We start from the raw sequence: 19,804 nt of genomic DNA, 5'->3' as shown, positions 1-19,804 counted from the left end.
TTATAATTAATTTTTTATTTTATATTTGTAGAATTATAATTATATCCATAAATATCTGTCAAGTGTTAAGAAGAATTATTATAGTACACATTAAATTAAAATGATGAACAAAATTACTCTCATCTGCCTATATATAATAGGGAGCATTTTTGCTTACCACTTTTAACTCAATGTGTATCATCACCACTCTTTTAAAAACTTAACACATGTCTATGACTATAACCATAGTTAACTCTCTATTTTCTAATTTTTTAAAGTATTTGAAAACAAAAAACAAAGTCTAATAATTAAAAAAAAAATTTAAAAAAATTCTTTCTCTCTCTCTCTCTCTCTCTCTCTCTCTCTCTCTCTCTCTCCTCCATTGCCAACCCACCCCTACTCTTGAGACTCTATTATTTACAGCAACCGCCCTTATGTTAGCCACCATTCCCCTGCTACAACTCTAGACACCATTCCCTCCCTCAACTCCACAATTCCCTTCTTTACACGCATTGGATTGCCAATTAAATTAATAAAAAAAGGCTTATTATTACAAAACGTCTCTAAGGTTTACGAAACTATCAGATTGCATCCTTAATATTTTTTTGTGTCACTCGTAGTCCTCAAGGTTAGTATGTGCAATCACAAATGGTCTCTGCCGTTAGATTCCGTCAAAAACTCTGTTAGTGTGCTGACGTGGCACATATATATATATATATATATATATCTCAAAACATCTATGAGGTTCACGCACCTATCACAAATGATCCCTATGAAATTTTTTTATTTTTTATTTAAAATTCATAAAATTTTGGTTTTCTTTTATAAATTATTTATAAATGAAAAAATAATTTATAGAAGGATTTTAATCTTGAGGACCATTTATGAACCCTAAACCCTTAGTTTTTAAAATTTTAAATTTTATGAATTTTAAATTATTTTTAAAAAACTCAATTAGTTTGTTGATGTGACATATATATGGAGCCCACATCTACAATAATATAGTGTCACATGTATTTAAAATATAATATATATTTTTAAATAATTTAAAATTCATAAAATTTTAAAAAGAAAACCAAAATTTTATGAATTTTAAATTAAAATTTTTTGCAGGGACCATTTGTGATAGGTGCATGAACCTCATGGATGTTTTGTGATATATATATGTCACATCAACAAACTAATAGAGTTTTTTACGGAACTTAACGGCAGGGACCATTTGTGATCACACATACTAAACTTGAGGACCATGAATGACCAAAAAAAAAAAGAAAAAAGAATGCAATTTGATAGTTTCGTAAACCTTAGGTATGTTTTGTGATAATAAGCCAATAAAAAATACCAACTTTAGCAGAGAGACTGAATCAATTTAGGACTAGCCTCCTTTGATAGCTCTTCTTTCGATTTCTTATTAAATCATGAGTCATCACCATATTTGCTCACCACTTTAACCTTAGGGAGAGATGGTGATGACTCATGATTTAATAAGGTGATGACCCAGGGGAGGTTTTTCTTATTTACTTTTTTTAATAAGGTGGCAACAAAGTTGTAAAAAAAAAAAAAAAAAAATCAATACATTTAATAAGAATAAGACTTGGAAAACAAAAATTAGCTTGTATGATGCATTAATGACATTGTTTTTAGTGTAAGAAAAGTGATACATGTAACTAAGAAAAAAGAGAAGGTTTAAAAGAGAATGTTAGAGAGAAGGTTGCTAGCATTGAGATAATGTGATGGGTTACACTTTGGTATATTTGCCTGCATAATTTTTTTATAGATAAATATTTCTCTATATAATATTAGAAAAAGATCAATAATAAAAATGTTCGTAATATTCAAATTTGTCTAAACCATTTAAATGATAAAAAATAGAAACCGGAAAGTCAAAAAATATGAGCATTTATTGTAGACGGTTCAGTTTTCTTCTATATATTTGGTTGTACGCATTGAGTGCCCTGTCCCTCTCCCTACACTTGATAGTGCAGTGACCCTCTGTCTATAGATAGTGACTCTACAGAGAGAGAGAGAGAGAGAGAGAGAGAGAGAGAGCGCATTGAGCATTGAGCATTGAGAATTTGAGGGAGGGAGGAAGAAAATGGCAAAATCACCGGAAGAAGAACACCCAGAGAAGGCTTTCGGGTGGGCTGCCAGAGACACTTCTGGAATACTTTCCCCATTTCGTTTCTCTAGAAGGTATATCGTATATGCTTACCTTTCCTATTTTCTTGTAATATTCTTTATATTGCTTTTTTATTTTCTTTGAAAATGATCTAGGCTGATCCTACAAACTTGAATAGTGCATAAACTTTTTTGTTTGTTTTTTTGTTTACTTGTTTCCCTCTTTGTTTTTTTTTTGGCTTCTAACAGTTGATTAGACCCTAACACAATGTGATGGAAGCTTTGCTCCAACGTTCTTTACACACCATGTTTTTTTTTTTTTTTTTCCGCTAGAAAATACAGCATGTAATTGATTTAAGAATTTCTGGTGGGTTTTGTTTATTGGTTTTGCTTAACTTAGCAGCTATACCCATAACTTGTGTAAGATTACTTTGACAAAACGATAAAAAGAGAGTTACAAAATAACCCATTCTGTTGTTATCAAGTGTTTTAATGCTTTTGAAATTCAGGGGGATAAGAAGGGGATCACTCCCCAGGTGATTAATTTTCTTTTACTAAAACTTGCAAATATAAAGACTGATAAAAAAATTGGAATGAAAATCATTAAAATAATAGATCACTCAGTTTTTGTAGTACATTTATTTATTTACTTGAGCTGTTGTTTGTGTTATTTGCAGGGAAAATGCTGATGATGATGTAACAATAAAGGTCCTTTACTGTGGGGTTTGCCATTCAGACGTGCATTCTGTCAAGAATGAATGGGGGTTCACCAACTACCCTATTGTACCTGGGTAACATGCTAATCTCGTGTCACTCTGTATGAAAGATAATATGATGTGTCTCTGTTAAGTTTGAATGAAAATGTTATTTACGGAAGCCTACTTCACAAGGATCAATGTAGTTTTTGTCTTAATAAGAGTCTAGACTGTCATGAATCTTACTATTGAAAACATTTTACTATTATAAGTTATAGTAAATTCATTTGATTGTTATAAATCAAACGCAAATGATTTCGATAATGTTCTTGCTATAGGCATAAGGCATGATGTCATTGTAAATATTTGGTGGATTAGTTGTTTGGTAGATGGAATTTTAACATGCATATTTGTGTGTTTTTTTTAATAAATATTTGCATTTCAAAATGTTTTTTATTCTGTTTACCTCTGCATGTGACCAAATATCTTATAAAAAATTGCATTCATGTGTGGGAATTGGTTGTTGTATGCCTCTGCTTTTTGCAGCACATAGTAGAAATTATTCCTGTGAATGAAATCATTCCTGTGTGTGTTGAACATTTTCAATTGATTTTCCAGGCATGAAATTGTTGGTGTTGTGACCAAAGCTGGGAAGAATGTGGAGAAATTCAAAGTAGGTGATCGTGTAGGAGTTGGGGTCATAGTAGGTTCCTGCATGAAATGTGAGACCTGCGACCAGGACTTAGAGAACTACTGCCCTCGAACAATATTTACCTATAACTCACTTGATCACGACCGAACAAAAACTTATGGTGGTTATTCCGATATGATTGTTGTTCACCATCGCTATGTGCTCCGCTTTCCAGATAACTTAGCCCTTGATGCGGGTGCACCACTTTTATGTGCTGGGATCACTGTGTACAGTCCAATGAAATATTATGGCATGACTGAGCCTGGAAAGCATTTGGGTGTGGCAGGACTTGGTGGGCTTGGTCATGTGGCTGTGAAGATTGGTAAGGCTTTTGGTTTGAAAGTGACTGTCATCAGTTCCTCCCCAGGAAAGGAGGATGAGGCTGTTAAGAGACTTGGAGCTGATTCTTTTCTCCTCTCAAGTGACCCTGCAAAATTGAAGGTAATCTATATCTACAAGGAGGAACCATGAAACTTACAAAATCCCTTAACATGCTCCACTTAAGAAATGGCTACAACAAACCAATTTATATAACAAGAGTAAAATATTCCATTGAAATAGTTTACAAATTTATAGTAAAATATAACCGTTCTTAGCTTTCTTTCCCACTACCCTCAATACTTATCAATTTAGTTAGTCATCCTCGAAGTCAATAACAGTTTAGTTAGTCACCCTTCATGCACCAGTGCAAAGAGGCTAGTGGTAAATAATACAAGAAATGAAACATCTAGGTGCAATGCTGCGAACAAATCTCAGATCTTTGATATGACCTACCTCAACAACTCCACATTATACGTTGTTCTGCAGATTGATTCCATAATGTTTATTTTTTGGTTCCTCTTCTCAGAAGGTCTAGAATATTTAGTGATTTACCCTAATATTTTGCTGTTTCCTGCTTTTACTATGCAGGCAGCAATGGGTACCATGGATTACATCATTGACACGGTGTCTGCAGTTCATGCGTTGGCTCCATTAATTGGTCTACTGAAGCTGAATGGGAAGCTGGTCACGGTGGGTTTGCCTGACAAGCCCCTGGAGTTGCCAATCTTTCCCTTAGTTTTGGGTATGCCTATCTGACCACAAACACTTCATTGTTTTGTTTTATAACAACAAAGACTGAATTTTTCTATTAGGAGGAGGATGCATCAATGTGCAACTTTTAACTTATTTCCAGGCTTATAGCTTTTCGTGGGCATTGTGCCTAAGACGTTATGATGGGGATATTCTATTCAGGAGAAACACGAAGTGTTAAATTGCCTGATCAATCCCTGATTTCCAAACAGATATTAACAAATTGCTTATGCTTTCTTTTGGTGGTGTTTATGTTTGTTTGGTGCTTGTCTCCGCCTATCCTAGTAGAATGCAAGGGGCTCTAGAAACATGAACTAATGCTCGAATTCTGTATCATGTGTTCTAGAAACATAATCTACTGTTCAGTTTCTGTAATATCCTCTAATCTTGTCATGGCTTTCAGGACGGAAGCTTGTAGGGGGAAGTGACATAGGAGGGGTGAAAGAGACGCAGGAGATGCTTGACTTTTGTGCCAAGCACAATATTACCTCAGACATCGAGCTGATTAGAATGGATTACATTAACACTGCGATGGAAAGAATTGCCAAATCTGATGTCCGGTATCGGTTTGTGATCGATGTGGGGAACTCCTTGACTCAGTAGATTGGCTGTGATGGCTTTACTGCTAGCTTCACATGCTTTCAGACTCTCATTAAAATAAGTAATGGTTAATTATTGTATTGGTGATAAATTGATCTTCCACCTTAGGGTTTATGGAGGTTACATCAGAAACCTTTTTGTGCTGGACACTTTATGGTTGAACCCGTCTAGTTAAATTGGTCTTCCACCCTTTCGGTTGACGTTTATGATGTGAATCAACTTTCACCTACTCTTTGTGCAATTATATTTCTCGTCTTTATTGTTTTGCGCTTTGGTTCCTTCGTGAGATCTGTCTCTTTTTTTGGTCAAACCAAGGCCCCTAGTCTTTGTGACCCTGTGTTTGACTGAAAAAATGAAAGAGACTTCATGACGCTGTGACTTTAACTTCCTTGCTAAACCAAGCCCCACAATCCTAAACGTTGTGTTCTTGGAGGGAAAAATTCTCTTGTGAAATAATTTTACATGTTATGTTGCGAGATTGTGAAATTGTTAATCTAGACTAGATATGCTTTCTCAATTAATAATTTAGTAACATAACATGTCATTTATTTGGAAAAAGACTACTACCCTACATAGATTAATGCAGTCTTGGAAAAAAATAATGTAGATTTATGTAGTCATCTAATGCGGACGTCCTTATTTTTTCTAATCTTGGCATGTCATTGAGCTCATCCCAATGGATTACATTAAAACAGCAATGGCACGGCTCGCCAAATCGAATGTCAGGTATCGGTTTGTGATCGATGTCGAAAAGTCCTCAGGTACTAGTTGGCTTTGAGCCCTTGGCTGCAAGCTAGGGATAGCTTGACATGCTTTGCTTTGAGAGGCTCTCTTAAACAAATAAACAAGCAATGTTTAGAGGGGGAGGCAGCATAAGAAAGTTTGTTGCCCTGGACAACTATGGTTGTAGCGGCTGTCTAATTAAATTCATCTCCACCTTTTCGGTTGACGTTAATGCTCAATAGCATCTTAATCAACTATCACCTACTTTTTTTCCAATTATATTTTCTTGTCTCTATTGTTTTGGATTTTGTTTCCTGTCATCTGTCCAGTTTTTTTTTCCTTTTCTTTTGGGCTAGACCTAGCACTCCGAGTCTTGACTTGAACTCCTAACTAAACTAATAATTGTTGTGTTTTTTTCCGGGAATGTTCTGATTCTTACTCTAGACTATTGCTTGTTAGGTTAACTTTAACATCACATGCTAGACTTTTGAAAGAACATTACCCTATATATTTTTGTAAGTTTGTAAATATAAATTTTATTGTTTCTTTATATCTTTGTTGTTTGTTTCTGTTTGACGGGAACCCTTAAGAATGTGATGGTTGTAATATTGTTATAATTTTAATATAATAGTGCACATTCAGTACGGTTTTTACTTCTATAAACAGCACTCGTTTTTAACCACCATTAATTTCTGGTATGATTATACAATCACCTGGACTAGTTGCTCCCATGTATTATCATTTTAAAAGAGAGGAATCTACGTGAGGAGAAGTGTTGAAGAATAGTCTCACATTGTGGTTTGGCTCCGTGTGAGTATACTTGTCATATCACTCTATATATATGTATTTCAACCACTCCAACCTATATGCAATATTTTCGATAGTCTTCTTCAGAAAAGAATGGCATATGACTCTTCTTTTCAGTTGCTAGGTTTCTTCTGCTTGATGATCAGCTTTCTTCAGCCCATTCTACTCCAAGCCTTAGCTTGGGGACCTGATGTTCCTACACAAGGCTTTGTCTCCCTCCCTTTTAACCGATCATACTACCATATTCAGAAGCCTTATGATGTCCCCGAAGAGCAGCGCTACAGCTTCGTCGATGGAATTCATAAATGTTGGGTCTACTCTACAGACAAACCTCACACTACTACCAGCCAAACCATGCCCCGTACTGAGATTGCCATACAAGTAAGATTCTCTTAACAAACTAATGTTACAATTGTTTAGACCGCACATTACATTATGTCAAAATTCAACATGATCAATGGTCCACATTCACAGAACATTAACTCTTTGTATGTATTGCAGGGATACAATTACTCTTCCGGGGTGTGGGAATTTGAAGCATATGGCTATGTACCATATGGGACATCAAGTGTGTGCATAATGCAAGTGTTTGGAGCAAGTGCTCCTCATGCCACAACTCTAATGCTTGGGGTTTACAATGGTTCACTCATGTACTACACGGGTCCAGTGTTGGTACCAAACATCTATGACAAATGGTTCAAGTTGAATGTGATTCACGATGTTGAAGCTGCAAAAGTGAAGGTTTACATTGATGGATGTCTCAAATTAGAGGCAGATGGTCGTGGAGGCACATCTCATGCATTCAAATGTGGTGTATACGCCCAGCATAATGACTCCTTTTACATGGAGTCTCGTTGGAAACACATCCAAGTTTCAAGAAAGTGTAGACCTTGAACCATTAAGTAGCACAGCAATATGTGAAATATGGTATGGTCATATGCATATAACTTATTTGCTTCGACCCAACCAAAAAACAAAAAAAAACAAAAAAAAAAATGCTTGTTTTCTTTTCATGTCTCGTGAATAAATATGTAAACGAATAAATAAAAGATAAAAAAAACCTCAAAATAATAAGGGTCAAGGTCGGCCAGAGACGATAGGGATAAGTTTCATTGTCGACATGGAAACAATCCGAATCACCAGCTAAGCGATGTACAAGCCAATATGAGTTTTAGATCAGGGATCCAACGACCATCGTCGGTATCTAAAGTGTATGGTCTTGAGTCCTAGGTGAGCGTTGAGTTTGATGGCCTTGAGTCTAAATGACCTCGATTGTTTAGGTGTTACGGTTATCTATTGTTTTTAAAGTGATGTAGTTAGATTGTTCATTAATGTTGTATTCAATTATTCTCTTTTTCTTTTTCTTTTTGTCTTTTTTGGATACAGGTGATATTGAAAAATCGAACTTAAAACTTTGGATGTAGAGGTAAATGCTCTTGAATCTTAACCACTTGAGCTATGTCCAAACCCCTTGCAATTATTCTTTAATCCTTAATAACTTTTGAAAATATTCAAAAACACGTAACATATTTGTTTGAAAGAATAAGTCCCTCACTAAACATCAGCACATTCACGGAACATAAATCACGTTTTAGTCCTCATGTCACAAATTCATATTTTTTGAAATTAGGATAGCGTACTCTAATAATATGAAAAACCAATCAACAATGAAGGGAGTGATTTAACTTCTTATAAGCCTATGTTAGCTCCTTTAACTCTTCAATGTAGGACAAATTGTTAGCATGCCCCCAAATGTGTAGCGAACTTTGAAGCTAACATTTAGACAACACATATTGTGTGACATGGGAGCACGTGTGGCTGTTGAGTCCAACACGTGGATAACCTGCTCTGATACCATGAACGAAATTGAGGTCCCACACGAAAAGCAATTGGCATTGAACGGAGTAGCCTAACTACTTATAAGCCTGTTTGTATATGGTCACCAAATTCCAACCAAGTCAAGTGATATTCAGCTCCACAAGGCCTAGCCAATAAACAAATGGCAAAAAAGTTCGATAAAATCCAATGAGTTGGATTTGGAATAAATAATCAGCTAAGATAATCCAAGATTTTGGACTTGACTCACCACTCACTTGTGAGACCTTAAAACAGCCAGGTTGAGTCCACCCCATCAAATCAAGTTCTTGCGACACGATCGTATTCCTAAAGCCCAACAGCTAGATTTAAATATATATATATATATATTGTTATTAAAATAGTGGTTTTTCCCTTTTTATAAAATTCTTATTCAAAACTTTTAGATATAAATAATATATAAAATAAATATTAAACAATAAAGTAAAATAAAGAGCCAAGTAAACAAATAAATAAAACAAGTTAAGATTAAGAAAGCAAGCCTGGTATAGTGAAAGCACGTCAAAGACGCTGTCCTAAAGCCTTTGTAGCCTCCCTACGTGCAGGTAATGACGGTCTACAAGACTCCAAGATACGACCCCAATACACAGGCTTAAGATCCGCTATGAGCACGTTCACAGTCGGATAGAAAACTCCAAGCCACAGAACCGTTGCCCAAAAATAATATAGAAAGTATGGAATATGTGAAAGTATGAGAATAGAGAAATCTGATTGTGTTATATGAAATGTGAAGGAGGAGTGGCCTTTTATAGGCATCCAAAACTCGTAACCTCCAAACACATTTAACCATAAAAGTTGGTGGCAATGAATAGAAAATAAAAACTGAAAATTAAACAATTTGTAACTCCTATAATAAATAAAGGAAACCAACCAAAAATTAAAACAGAAAATAAAAACGTTTTAAAATTTAAAATCCTTTCAAATAATAACATATATATATATATAAGGAAAATGGGATGCTGTTGTTTAACTTGAAGATTAAAGAAGGAAGGTCAACTCACTTTTCTTCATGGAATCTTGGTTGCTGGATATTGGCTTGAGAACGATGCGATTGGAAATTTGAGGCCCTGTGGGGTTTTCAGCTCTGCTTTGTGAGCTTCAAAGTAAAATAGCTAAGTGACAAAGCTTCACAAGCGAGGTGAGACAGCTGAGGTTTATTGAACCCAATGAGGAAAGTGGGTCTCGTTTGTCTTCACCACAGCACAAAACCCATTTGCAATTGTTGCTGGGTATTGACTTGGAGGAGTTAGATGGCTGTGACTTCCCTTAGAAGTTGGAGGTCTTAAGCACCTAACAATAAAATGTGGGGCCCTTTCTTAAGGCCAATGGTTTTGTGAACAAATGAATGAGATTTTGGTAGCCTGGGGATGCATGCGGTTTGAGGGCTAGAATCGATGAATGCCAAGTCTATGCACAATATAATAATGCATTATTATTATTATATATATATTAGCACGAACAAATGGCCAAAGATGATCTTTTAAGTTGGCTGGAGAAGTGTGGCTGAGAAGATAGTAGCTGGCGGGCATGTTAAATGGCATTCTGACATAAAGAATTTAGGATATTAAAATATTAATTGGCCAGCCAAATGGTCATTTGGCCAACTAGACTTGATTGTCCATAGTCTAGGCCAGAAAAACTTATTGATCTATGCAAATATATATTTTGATATGAAGGGACAAGAGGCCACATCACCTTGGCTGAGCTTCTTCAAAAAGCGAGAATTCTGTGGTGCCTCAGCTGTACCGGTACAGCCGGCTATCCAACGGTTGAGGTTCCATGTTAAAAAAGGATGGCTGAGATTCAATGACTTAATGACCTGTTCAGCCTTTGTGATTCAGCATGTGAGTGGCATGTGAGGAAAGAGAAAGGCAGGTTTGGAGGAGAAGAAGACGCGCCAAGTCCGCTCCATCTGGTTTCCCAAATCGAACACAACATAGGGAACTAGAGGACTCTGTGAGACCCCATTTCCTGTCTACCTCAGTGAATACTGAATTTTCGGGGCAGTAGAGAGTCGGGCTTTAGCCCTTTCATCTGAAGTGAAGGGGGGCTTACAGAAGTCACAGCACCAGAGGAAACTGTACATGAAGCCCATCCAATCCGTAGCGCTTCCAGGAGCTCTTCTCTGTGCTTGCCCAAATCCAATCCTTAGCAACTCCTGTCTGTGCTTGGGCAAAACGCATCTGCAAGAAGGTAATGGTAATAGAATTGAGGTCCTCAACTCTTCTCTCTAGTTGCCCAAAACTGATATGCAGATACAAAATTGATGGTGGGTCCAACCTCCATGATGAAATGGTCACCAAATTGGAGGGATTTAAGTAATTTAGTATGGGCTGTTGGCATTGTCTGATATATAATTAAAATGTTGCAGGGGAATGGATTTGTAATAATAACGTGGTTGTAAAGATTTTGAAGATCCTTGGGTGTTAACGACGAAATTTGAGGTGGTGGCAAAAGGAAGTGAAAGGAGGAGGCTTTGAAAGTATGGAAACATCAAGTAAGATTTCAAAGAACCCTATTTTCTGGTTTAGGACTTGAATGTATTTTGGGTACTGAGTTGATGCAATTGCATGTTTTTTGTTGCGAAACAGTTATACGTGGTGCAATTAAAAGAAATTTGCTCTTTTAATTGCTCTCAAAGAAATTTGCATCCAAGTAGACATGCATGTGTGAATATCTCATCAGGTAGTGAAGGATATCAGTATACTTCTGATATCCGGCCGTTCCCGGACATTAGCTACAGTTATCCTAGTCAAACAGTTTCTCAATGCCATGGGAACTATGTGGTTGATTTACCTGGTTCTGATAGTTTTTCTACTGCAGACCCAACTGGTTCTACCCCCAACAGTGACGATGGTTTCTCATTCGACAATGGGGAACCTAATTCCCTATGTACTGGTTCAACCCAAAACAATTGTAGTTTTCGAACTTGGTTTACATGTAACAATTAATATTATACATTCATTAATCAGCATTAATCAGCATACCGTTGTTAAGCTTTGTTGTTCTTTGGTATATACATTCATTAACCAGCATAGCGTTGTTAAACTTTGTTCAGTTTGCACACAGGGGGTCGGTATTTGCATTTAACACATGCAATTGCATGCCGATGATGCAATGCAAGTGCTTCTGTGCGCAAACCCCTAATTGTTCAGAAAATTTGAATCATACTCTTTTGTACAAGCATAATTACACCTGTTTTTTGAACTATAAATCGAAGGTTGAAATGAACTGAAATACGGAGCATGAGAAACGGTAATGCAAATAAGCCGAACATATTATATTACAAAACAACCAATTATCGAAATTACGTTGTACTACACATTGTCATGTAGCACAAATGACTTGAGGGTAGATCCCGAATTGTGTAAAAGACAATGTCATTAACCCTAATATTGAATAAGAGACATAGGGGCAACTAAGTGTTTGCTTGGTTTTGTTTGTCTTTGCGCTATACATTAATCCGCATAGCGTTGTTAAGATTTGTTCACTTTGCACACAGGGGGTCCGTATTTGCATTTAACACATGCAATTGCATGATGATGCTGCAATGCAAGTCCTTTTGTGCGCAAACCCCTAATTGTTCGGAAAAATGAATCAGACTCTTTTGTACAGGCATAATTACACATGTTTTTTGAACTATAAATCGAAGGTCGAAATTAACCGAAATACGGAGCATGAGAAACGGTAATGGGCAATAAGGCGAACATATTATATTACAAAACGACCAATTATCGAAATTACGTTGTACTACACATTGTCATGTACCACAAATGACTTGAGGGTAGATCCCGAATTGTGTACAACACAATGTCATTAACCCTAATATTGAATAATAGACATAGGGTCATAATAAAGTCTGTGCTTGGTTTTGTTTGTCATTGCGCTATACATTAATCAGCATAGCGTTGTTAAGCTTTGTTCAGTTTGCACACAGGGGGTCGGTATTTGCCTTTAGCACATGCAATTGCATGACAATGCTGCAATGCAAGTCCTTCTGTGCGCAAACCCTTAATTGTTCAGAAAATTGAATCATACTCTTTTGTACAGGCATAATTACACCTGTTTTTTGAACTATAAATCGAAGGTCGAAATTAACCGAAATACGGAGCATAAGAAACGGTAATGGGCAATAAGGCGAACATATTATATTACAAAATGACCCATTATCGAAATTACGTTGTAATACACATTGTCCGGAAAAATAGCCATAACTAACTTACTTTTTCAAACAAATGGGCTATTTGTTCACGCAAATACAAGGGTTGCGTTCGTTGAGTAAAGTTGCCCATTCTGCGGAAAAATGGCCCCAACTAACTTACTTTCTCAAACAAACGGGCTATTTGTTCACACGAACGCAAGAGATTGCGTTCGTTGAGTAAAGTTGTCCGTTCCCGAAAAAATGGGCCCAACTAACTTACTTTTTCAAACAAACGAGCTATTTGTTCACGCGAACGCAGAGGTTGCGTTCGTTGAGTAAAGTTGGTCATTCCCCGGAAAAATGGGCCAAACTTTCAAACAAACGGGCTATTTGTTCACGTAAACGCAAGGGTTGCGTTTGTTGAATAAACTTGCATGTTCCACGAAAAATGGGCACAACTAACTTACTTTTTCAAACAAACGGGCTATTTGTTCACACGAACATTGGGTTTGCGTTCGTTGAGTAAAGTTATCCGTTCCCCGGAAAAACTTGGCCAAACTAACTTACTTTTTCAAACAAACGAGTTATTTGTTCACGTAAACGCAGGGGTTGCGTTTGTTGAATAAACTTGCTTGTTCCACGAAAAATGGGCACAACTAACTTACTTTTTCAAACAAACGGGCTATTTGTTCACGTAAACGCAAGGGTTGCGTTCGTTGAGTAAAGTTGCCCGTTCCTCGAAAAAATGGGCCAAACGAACTTACTTTTTCAAACAAACTGGCTATTTGTTCATGCGAACGCAGGGGTTGCATTCGTTGAGTAAAGTTGTCCGTTCCCTAGAAAAATGGGCCCAACTAACTTACTTTTTCAAACAAACGGGCTATTTGTTCATGCGAACACAGGGGTTGCGTTCGTTGAGTAAAGTTTCCCGTTCCCTGAAAAAATGGGCCAAACTAACTTACTTTTTCAAACAAACGGGCTATTTGTTCACATAAACGCAGGTGTTACGTTCGTTGAGTAAAGTTGCTCGTTCCTCGGAAAAATGAGCCCAACTAACTTACTTTTTGAAACAAACGGGCTATTTGTTCACATAAACGCAGGGGTTACGTTCGTTGAGTAAAGTTGCTCGTTCCCCGGAAAAATGAGCCCAACTAACTTACTTTTTCAAACAAACGGGCTATTTGTTCACGCGAACGCAATGGGTTGCGTTCATTGAGTAAAGTTGTCCGTTCTCCGGAAAAATGGGCCCAACTAACCTACTTTTTCAAGAAAACAAGTTATTTGTTCACGCGAATGCAGGGGTTGCGTTCGTTGAGTAAAGTTCCCCGTTCCTTGAAAAAATGGCCAAACTAATTACTTTTTCAAACAAACAGGCTATTTGTTCATGTAAACGCAGGGATTGCGTTCATTGAGTAAAGTTGCTCGTTCTTAGAAAAAATTGGCCCAATAACTTACTTTTTCAAACAAACAGGCTTTTTGTTCACGCGAACGCAATGGGTTGCGTTCGTGGAGTAAAGTTGTCCGTTTCCTAAAAAAAGGGCCCAACTAACTTACTTTTTCAAACAAACAGACTATTTGTTCACGCGAACGCAGGGGTTGTGTTTGTTAAGTAAAGTTGCCCGTTCCCCGAAAAAATAGGCCAAACTAACTTAATTTTTCAAACAAACGGGCTATAGAGGTTGCGTTTGTTGAGTAAAGTTGCCCATTCCCCGGAAAAATGGGTCCAACTAACTTAATTTTTCAAACAAACGGGCTATTTGTTCACTCGAACGCTGAGGTTGCGTTCGTTGAGTAAAGTTGCCCATTCCCCGGAAAAATGGGCCAAATAAACTTACTTTTTCAAACAAACGGGATATTTATTCATGCGAATGCAAGGAGTGCGTTCGTAGAGTAAAGTTGCCCGTTCCTCAGGAAAATGGACCCCACTAACCTTCTTTTTCAAACAAACACACTATTTTTCACGCGAACGCAATGGTTGCGTTTGTTGAGTACGTTGTGTTCATTTGATAAAGTTAAATGTTGGTGTGTTCGGTAAGAAAAAAAATAAGAGTTCATGAGAAAGAAGAAGACATGATTTTTTATTTTTTATGTTGTTTTGTTTTGTTTTGAGTCGAAGGAATTATTATTATTATTTTTTAAAGAAAAAGCGTATGGGTGATATATAGTATTGTTAATTTAACTGGATCTTTCCCCTGATATTTTTCAGGTGCTTCTTTTTTAAAACTATTTAAAATGTGGTTCTTAAAATTTTTCATGTAAGCCTTGTACCAAGGGATATGCACTAGAAACCAACTCCACTAAATAAATTTTTGTGTCAATTTGTTGCACGTTGGAGTATATATACAGTTGTTATAATATTAATATAAATTATGTAAAATAAAAAAATTTAGGGGGTCCTCAAAAATCAGGGGCCCTGTGTATTGGCGCCACTTGCACTATTTCAGGGCCGCCCTTTTCTACTAGTTGGGTTAATCTTAACTATCTCATATATGGGAAGATAGTAGAGAGCTCAAGCGAGACCTATGTGCACCATGTTCAAACATGGCTTACAAACTGCTCGGGTTACGTAACTTGGTATGACTATTGTATGAATCTAGATGGTTGTTCCTCATTGTTTGAACCTCATTGGAGCTCTTCATTTATGTAGATGGACACTTATCTAAATTGTAATCCAATGTTAAAACAAACTATGGATTTATGCATGGTTTATTCATTCTAATCAACATTTTATTTTCAAACTTTTCATTAACACGCATTACATACCACTTATATTTCATCATATGTATATCTTAGTATTAGTAAATTTTGAGTTTTATTTGTTCAATACATTCATTGATAATGTACATAACATTTATGAAAGTTTTATACCAAAATTATGTGTTTCAATACCTATATGTCTTTTTTTTTTTTTTTCCGATACCTAAGACGATAATAATATATCCCCCGAAATATCCGTAAATTGGAGGCCCTATATTATTTACATGGTTGATATTGTAATCCTTGGCCTTATCTCTGTGAGGTGAAGAAATTGGATTCAGGTCTCGAGTAAATAGTTTAGATTTACAGTATGTCTAAAATCAATATATACTTATATTTATTATATCTAAATTATATCTAAATACAAAGTAATAGAAATAAAATAGAATTATAGTGGATGAATATTGAAACAAGACATGTACCATAGCAAACAAATGAAACTAGGCGGTTCAATCTGGTCGTGAAATGTTTCGATGTCGTGAAGAAAACCAAAAAACCATTTGTAAGCGAATAATGGAATTACATGACGTGCGACGGTCGTGTCATGCAATTGCACTTGCTATACTACAAAAGAACCCTGACTGTGCGCAAATAGGGATATATACATGCAATTACACCTAATTTGTAAACTATAAACCCTTATGACTTACTGTCAAACTTTCTACTTTGCTTGGGAGCGTGTTATTGGCTTCCTTGCGATGGGATGATGAGGGATGAAGGGACCATGTTCGGCCAACTTGTCAAGTTGTTCGTCGACAACTCTTCGAACGAACTCCCTTACTTCCTTTAGACGCATGTTTTTTGGAATCGGTCCGGGCTGCATCTAGTGATAAAACCCTTCTCATTCACTGAGTCGTTTACTTGCCCACTCGAACCTTCCAAGGCAGAATCATATGTAGCCTTCTCTTTAAGATTTAATTTCCTCCATTTATTAGCAATCTCTTCTTGTACCTGGAAAAAAAAATCTCATTAAAAGAGCCTTTTTAATAAAATAATTAATAAACTAACCCAATCCATTGCCATCTCTCACCTTATTGTCCAACTTTGCATTTGCCACTTTCCCCATTTTATGTCTTTTTTTTTTTTTTTGTAAATCATTTATTTTTAATCAAAAAACCATCATAATATTAAGCAACTACATTTCCGATTTTTAGATGTACGTGTAACTTACATGAAATTAAAAAATGCATCTCGGCCAACTCTTGATTGTTGCACATTACTGTCGACTTTGCGCTTTCCTTTTGTTGATCCCCTTTTTTGAGCTTCCATAACTTGCACAAATCAAGTACAAAATACTATCATGCAATTGTCTCTAGCGCCGAGAATTTGAATACTAATCCAAAGCCTAATACCCCCTAAACCCCGTAAACACCACAACATCACATTGCTTAATTAAAAAAATACGGCGACCTGGATTTGCATACAGTTGCTTAGTAATTGCATATACTGATATGCAATTGCTCGATACTACTTGCAAGTGCATCAGCCCTCGATTATAACATTGCATAGATAATGCACACAACCCACACATGCATTTCTCTATTGGGCCGAGATTCTTACTCATTTCAAATCCCAATCCAAATCTTAACGAAGCCTAACATTACACTTTCGGAACACTTTACTCCCTATAACAAATTATTCAAAAACACAGTCAAACCTACCTACCTACCACGAAATCACCTCACTTGCATAATTTGAAAACAAAACTATATACTCTAATTGCATTCAATGACTTGGATTTGCATACAGGCTATTAGTAATTGCATATAGAGATATGCAATTGCATGAACATTACAACCATGAATGTGAGATACCCACTTCACTTCACGACACTTTCAAAATGACAAACCCACTTCATCTCATGAATGTGAGAAACCTACTTCCCCTCTTGCCCCAAGTCATCACCACAGAATTTCAATTAACAATACCATAAAACAATGTTAACTTACCTTCACAAGGAACTAATACCAAATGCTTTCACAAGGGCTCGATTGCAGACGAGAGGAGTGCCAATAACCCACCAGTGACTGGAAAAACTGAATTCCAATTCCTATTATGAACCCAAAATGCTAACCCCTAAAATTTTCCCCAAAATTCAAACCCTAGAATAGGTGGTTTTTGACAATGATGTCAAAGAAGAGAGAGAGAGGTTGCAGAAAGGAGGAAGAAACTTTCTACAGAAGAGGAGTTGAAGAAAATGACTTTGAAGATGATGAAGATTATCAGTTTGAAGTTGAAGCATACCACTTTGCGGAAGAAGAACGTCAACTGAGTGTGCATGTGAAATCGTTTACCTGTTCACCTTAGCAGCAGCTCGTGAAATCGTTTACTTGTTGACCAGGTCAGCTGGTTTCCCTTGTATTTTAAAAAAAGTCACGTCCTCGGCTGTACAGAAGGACTCTAATCAAATACACCAAAAATCTGACCAACAGAAGCTTTATATTTTGACTACCTAATAAATTTTTGTTCACACAACAGACCCCCATCTTCCCTTTCAAGTTCTTAAAGTTGAGTTTAAACATATCAACACCCTCCAAGTATTTGGAATTCAAGCAAACACATACCAACATAAAGGGTACATAAATGATCTCCGGGTTTCTACATGGCATATCTTAAGAGACTGAAACGAGTGCTTCATACCAGGCACTAATGCTTGCAATACAGGCTTCAGATAACCAACAAATTACTGAAACATCGACTTGCTTGCCAAGTCCTGTGTGAAGTGAAGTTCCCACCACAATTAAATCATACACAATCAGAGGCCTCATGGGTATTTATATATACAATCAGATCAAGAGGCGCTATAACAACCCAGCAGAAATGCAGAGTGGGAAAAGAAATACAAAATTTGAATAATTAATTTCTGGAATTGTTCAGTGAAAAAACTGAAACAACAATTCAAAATCACTAGTGATTAGCAATTTACAGCACCAAAAATCACCTCACTCACATCATATAAACATGATAACAAAATCCTTGATTTAATTACCAAAAAAGATAAAATGAAAGCTGGTTGGCTGACTTAATAGAGATTACTTACTAACAATCATTACAGAACATAAAAATATATGCGATAAAATTGGAGTTGTCTATCTTTTGGCACAAAAAGGGAAGACAAATCGATGTTTACCTAGAGCAGCAAGTTACTGAAAAGCAAAAATTGTTCGTTAAGTACATAACTTTAATTTTCTAAATTCTTTAATCAACTGCACAATAATCTACCAAATTCTCATTTACAGCCAAATTGTAAATCACATATTAAATTTTAAAAGGAACAAATAAATGGCAAAACCCAAAATTTCATTTACAGCCACACCGGTCAAAATTCACACAAAAGAAGAATAAATTAAATAGAACCATCAATTACACATAACGAAAATCAACACACGAACTTACCGAGATGGAGGAAGCAGCTGGAGAAGACGAAGTGGGTTTCTGGGTTTTGGCTGAAATCTGCTCCTCAGATGGAGAAGACGAAGTGGGGGGAGCTTCTTCAGGCTGTAGAAAGCTGTGCAGCTGTGACTTCGACGAAATAGAGCTGTGGCTGTGCAAAGCTATGGAGGAGGAGATAGACGAAATCGAGTACGCATCCTAGGTTTTGAAGGAGCATGATTTTTTTTCCTCATTTTAACTGGTTAACCAAAACAACCAGTTTCAATTGTTTTAAAAAAAAGCCCACGTGACTAGCATGTGATCGGCGTACCGGTACAGCCGATGCACCACAGACGAACTCCTTCAAAAGGCCAAATGGCCTAGAGACCTTTATCCAAAAGGTCTGATGAAAGTCGGATGGCTATTTAATTAATGGCCTTATACCATCTATATAATAATATATTTATTTATATATTTATTTATTTATATATTTATATATATTTGTTTACAGTCTTGATCTTTTGGACCACAGGGGTCCAAGAGACTGTAGTCACCAACTATTGGATGTAATATCCAACGGTTCAAAAAAAATTCTTAAAAAAAGTGCAAAAGTGAGTGAACCATTGAATTTACATCCAACGGTGAGCGACCACAAATCTCTTGAATCCTGTGGCTTTATTTATATATTTATATATATTTGTTTATATATATATATGGTGCAGATGGACTCATTGAAATTCCAAGTCACCCAACATCAATGGATTATGTTCAATCAAAATTAGAGATTCTAGGAGCCACATCGTCTGACCAGATGTTAGGCCTAAGTCCTTGGAGGCCCAAGCTCTACCCACGGAATTTAGAAAACCACACAAGGAAAGATTTTGAACCAAGTTGACCTGTGGCCATTTAATGGCCAGCCCATAGGCTGACGAATGCCCCTATATAAACTACATCAAACAAAGAGCAGTCGACCCC

General features: G+C 36.5%; 2 protein-coding genes and 1 long non-coding RNA gene across 3 annotated transcripts; 2 read left to right on the top strand and 1 right to left on the bottom strand.

Annotated features, from left to right (window-relative positions):
* Nucleotides 1,931-5,420, top strand: LOC18780288 (probable mannitol dehydrogenase). Its single transcript, XM_007211426.2, has 5 exons — nucleotides 1,931-2,172; nucleotides 2,775-2,888; nucleotides 3,411-3,924; nucleotides 4,393-4,546; nucleotides 4,958-5,420. Exons 1-5 carry the CDS (start codon nucleotides 2,075-2,077, stop codon nucleotides 5,155-5,157), a joined length of 1,080 nt encoding a protein of 359 aa, XP_007211488.1. The 5' UTR covers nucleotides 1,931-2,074; the 3' UTR covers nucleotides 5,158-5,420.
* LOC18778289 (citrate-binding protein) lies at nucleotides 6,650-7,698 on the top strand. The gene is made up of 2 exons (XM_020567175.1): nucleotides 6,650-7,065; nucleotides 7,186-7,698. The coding sequence occupies exons 1-2, from the start codon at nucleotides 6,778-6,780 to the stop codon at nucleotides 7,576-7,578; spliced, it is 681 nt and encodes a 226-aa protein (XP_020422764.1). The 5' UTR covers nucleotides 6,650-6,777; the 3' UTR covers nucleotides 7,579-7,698.
* LOC109949923 lies at nucleotides 16,532-19,163 on the bottom strand. Its single transcript, XR_002272244.1, has 2 exons — nucleotides 18,854-19,163; nucleotides 16,532-16,728 (listed from the first exon to the last, which is right to left on the bottom strand). It is a non-coding gene; the product is annotated as an uncharacterized LOC109949923 (long non-coding RNA).

The sequence above is a fragment of the Prunus persica genome, chromosome G6 (assembly GCF_000346465.2).
Source record: "Prunus persica cultivar Lovell chromosome G6, Prunus_persica_NCBIv2, whole genome shotgun sequence".
Lineage (NCBI taxonomy): Eukaryota > Viridiplantae > Streptophyta > Magnoliopsida > Rosales > Rosaceae > Prunus > Prunus persica.
This window is presented reverse-complemented; position numbering and strand designations above follow the sequence as displayed.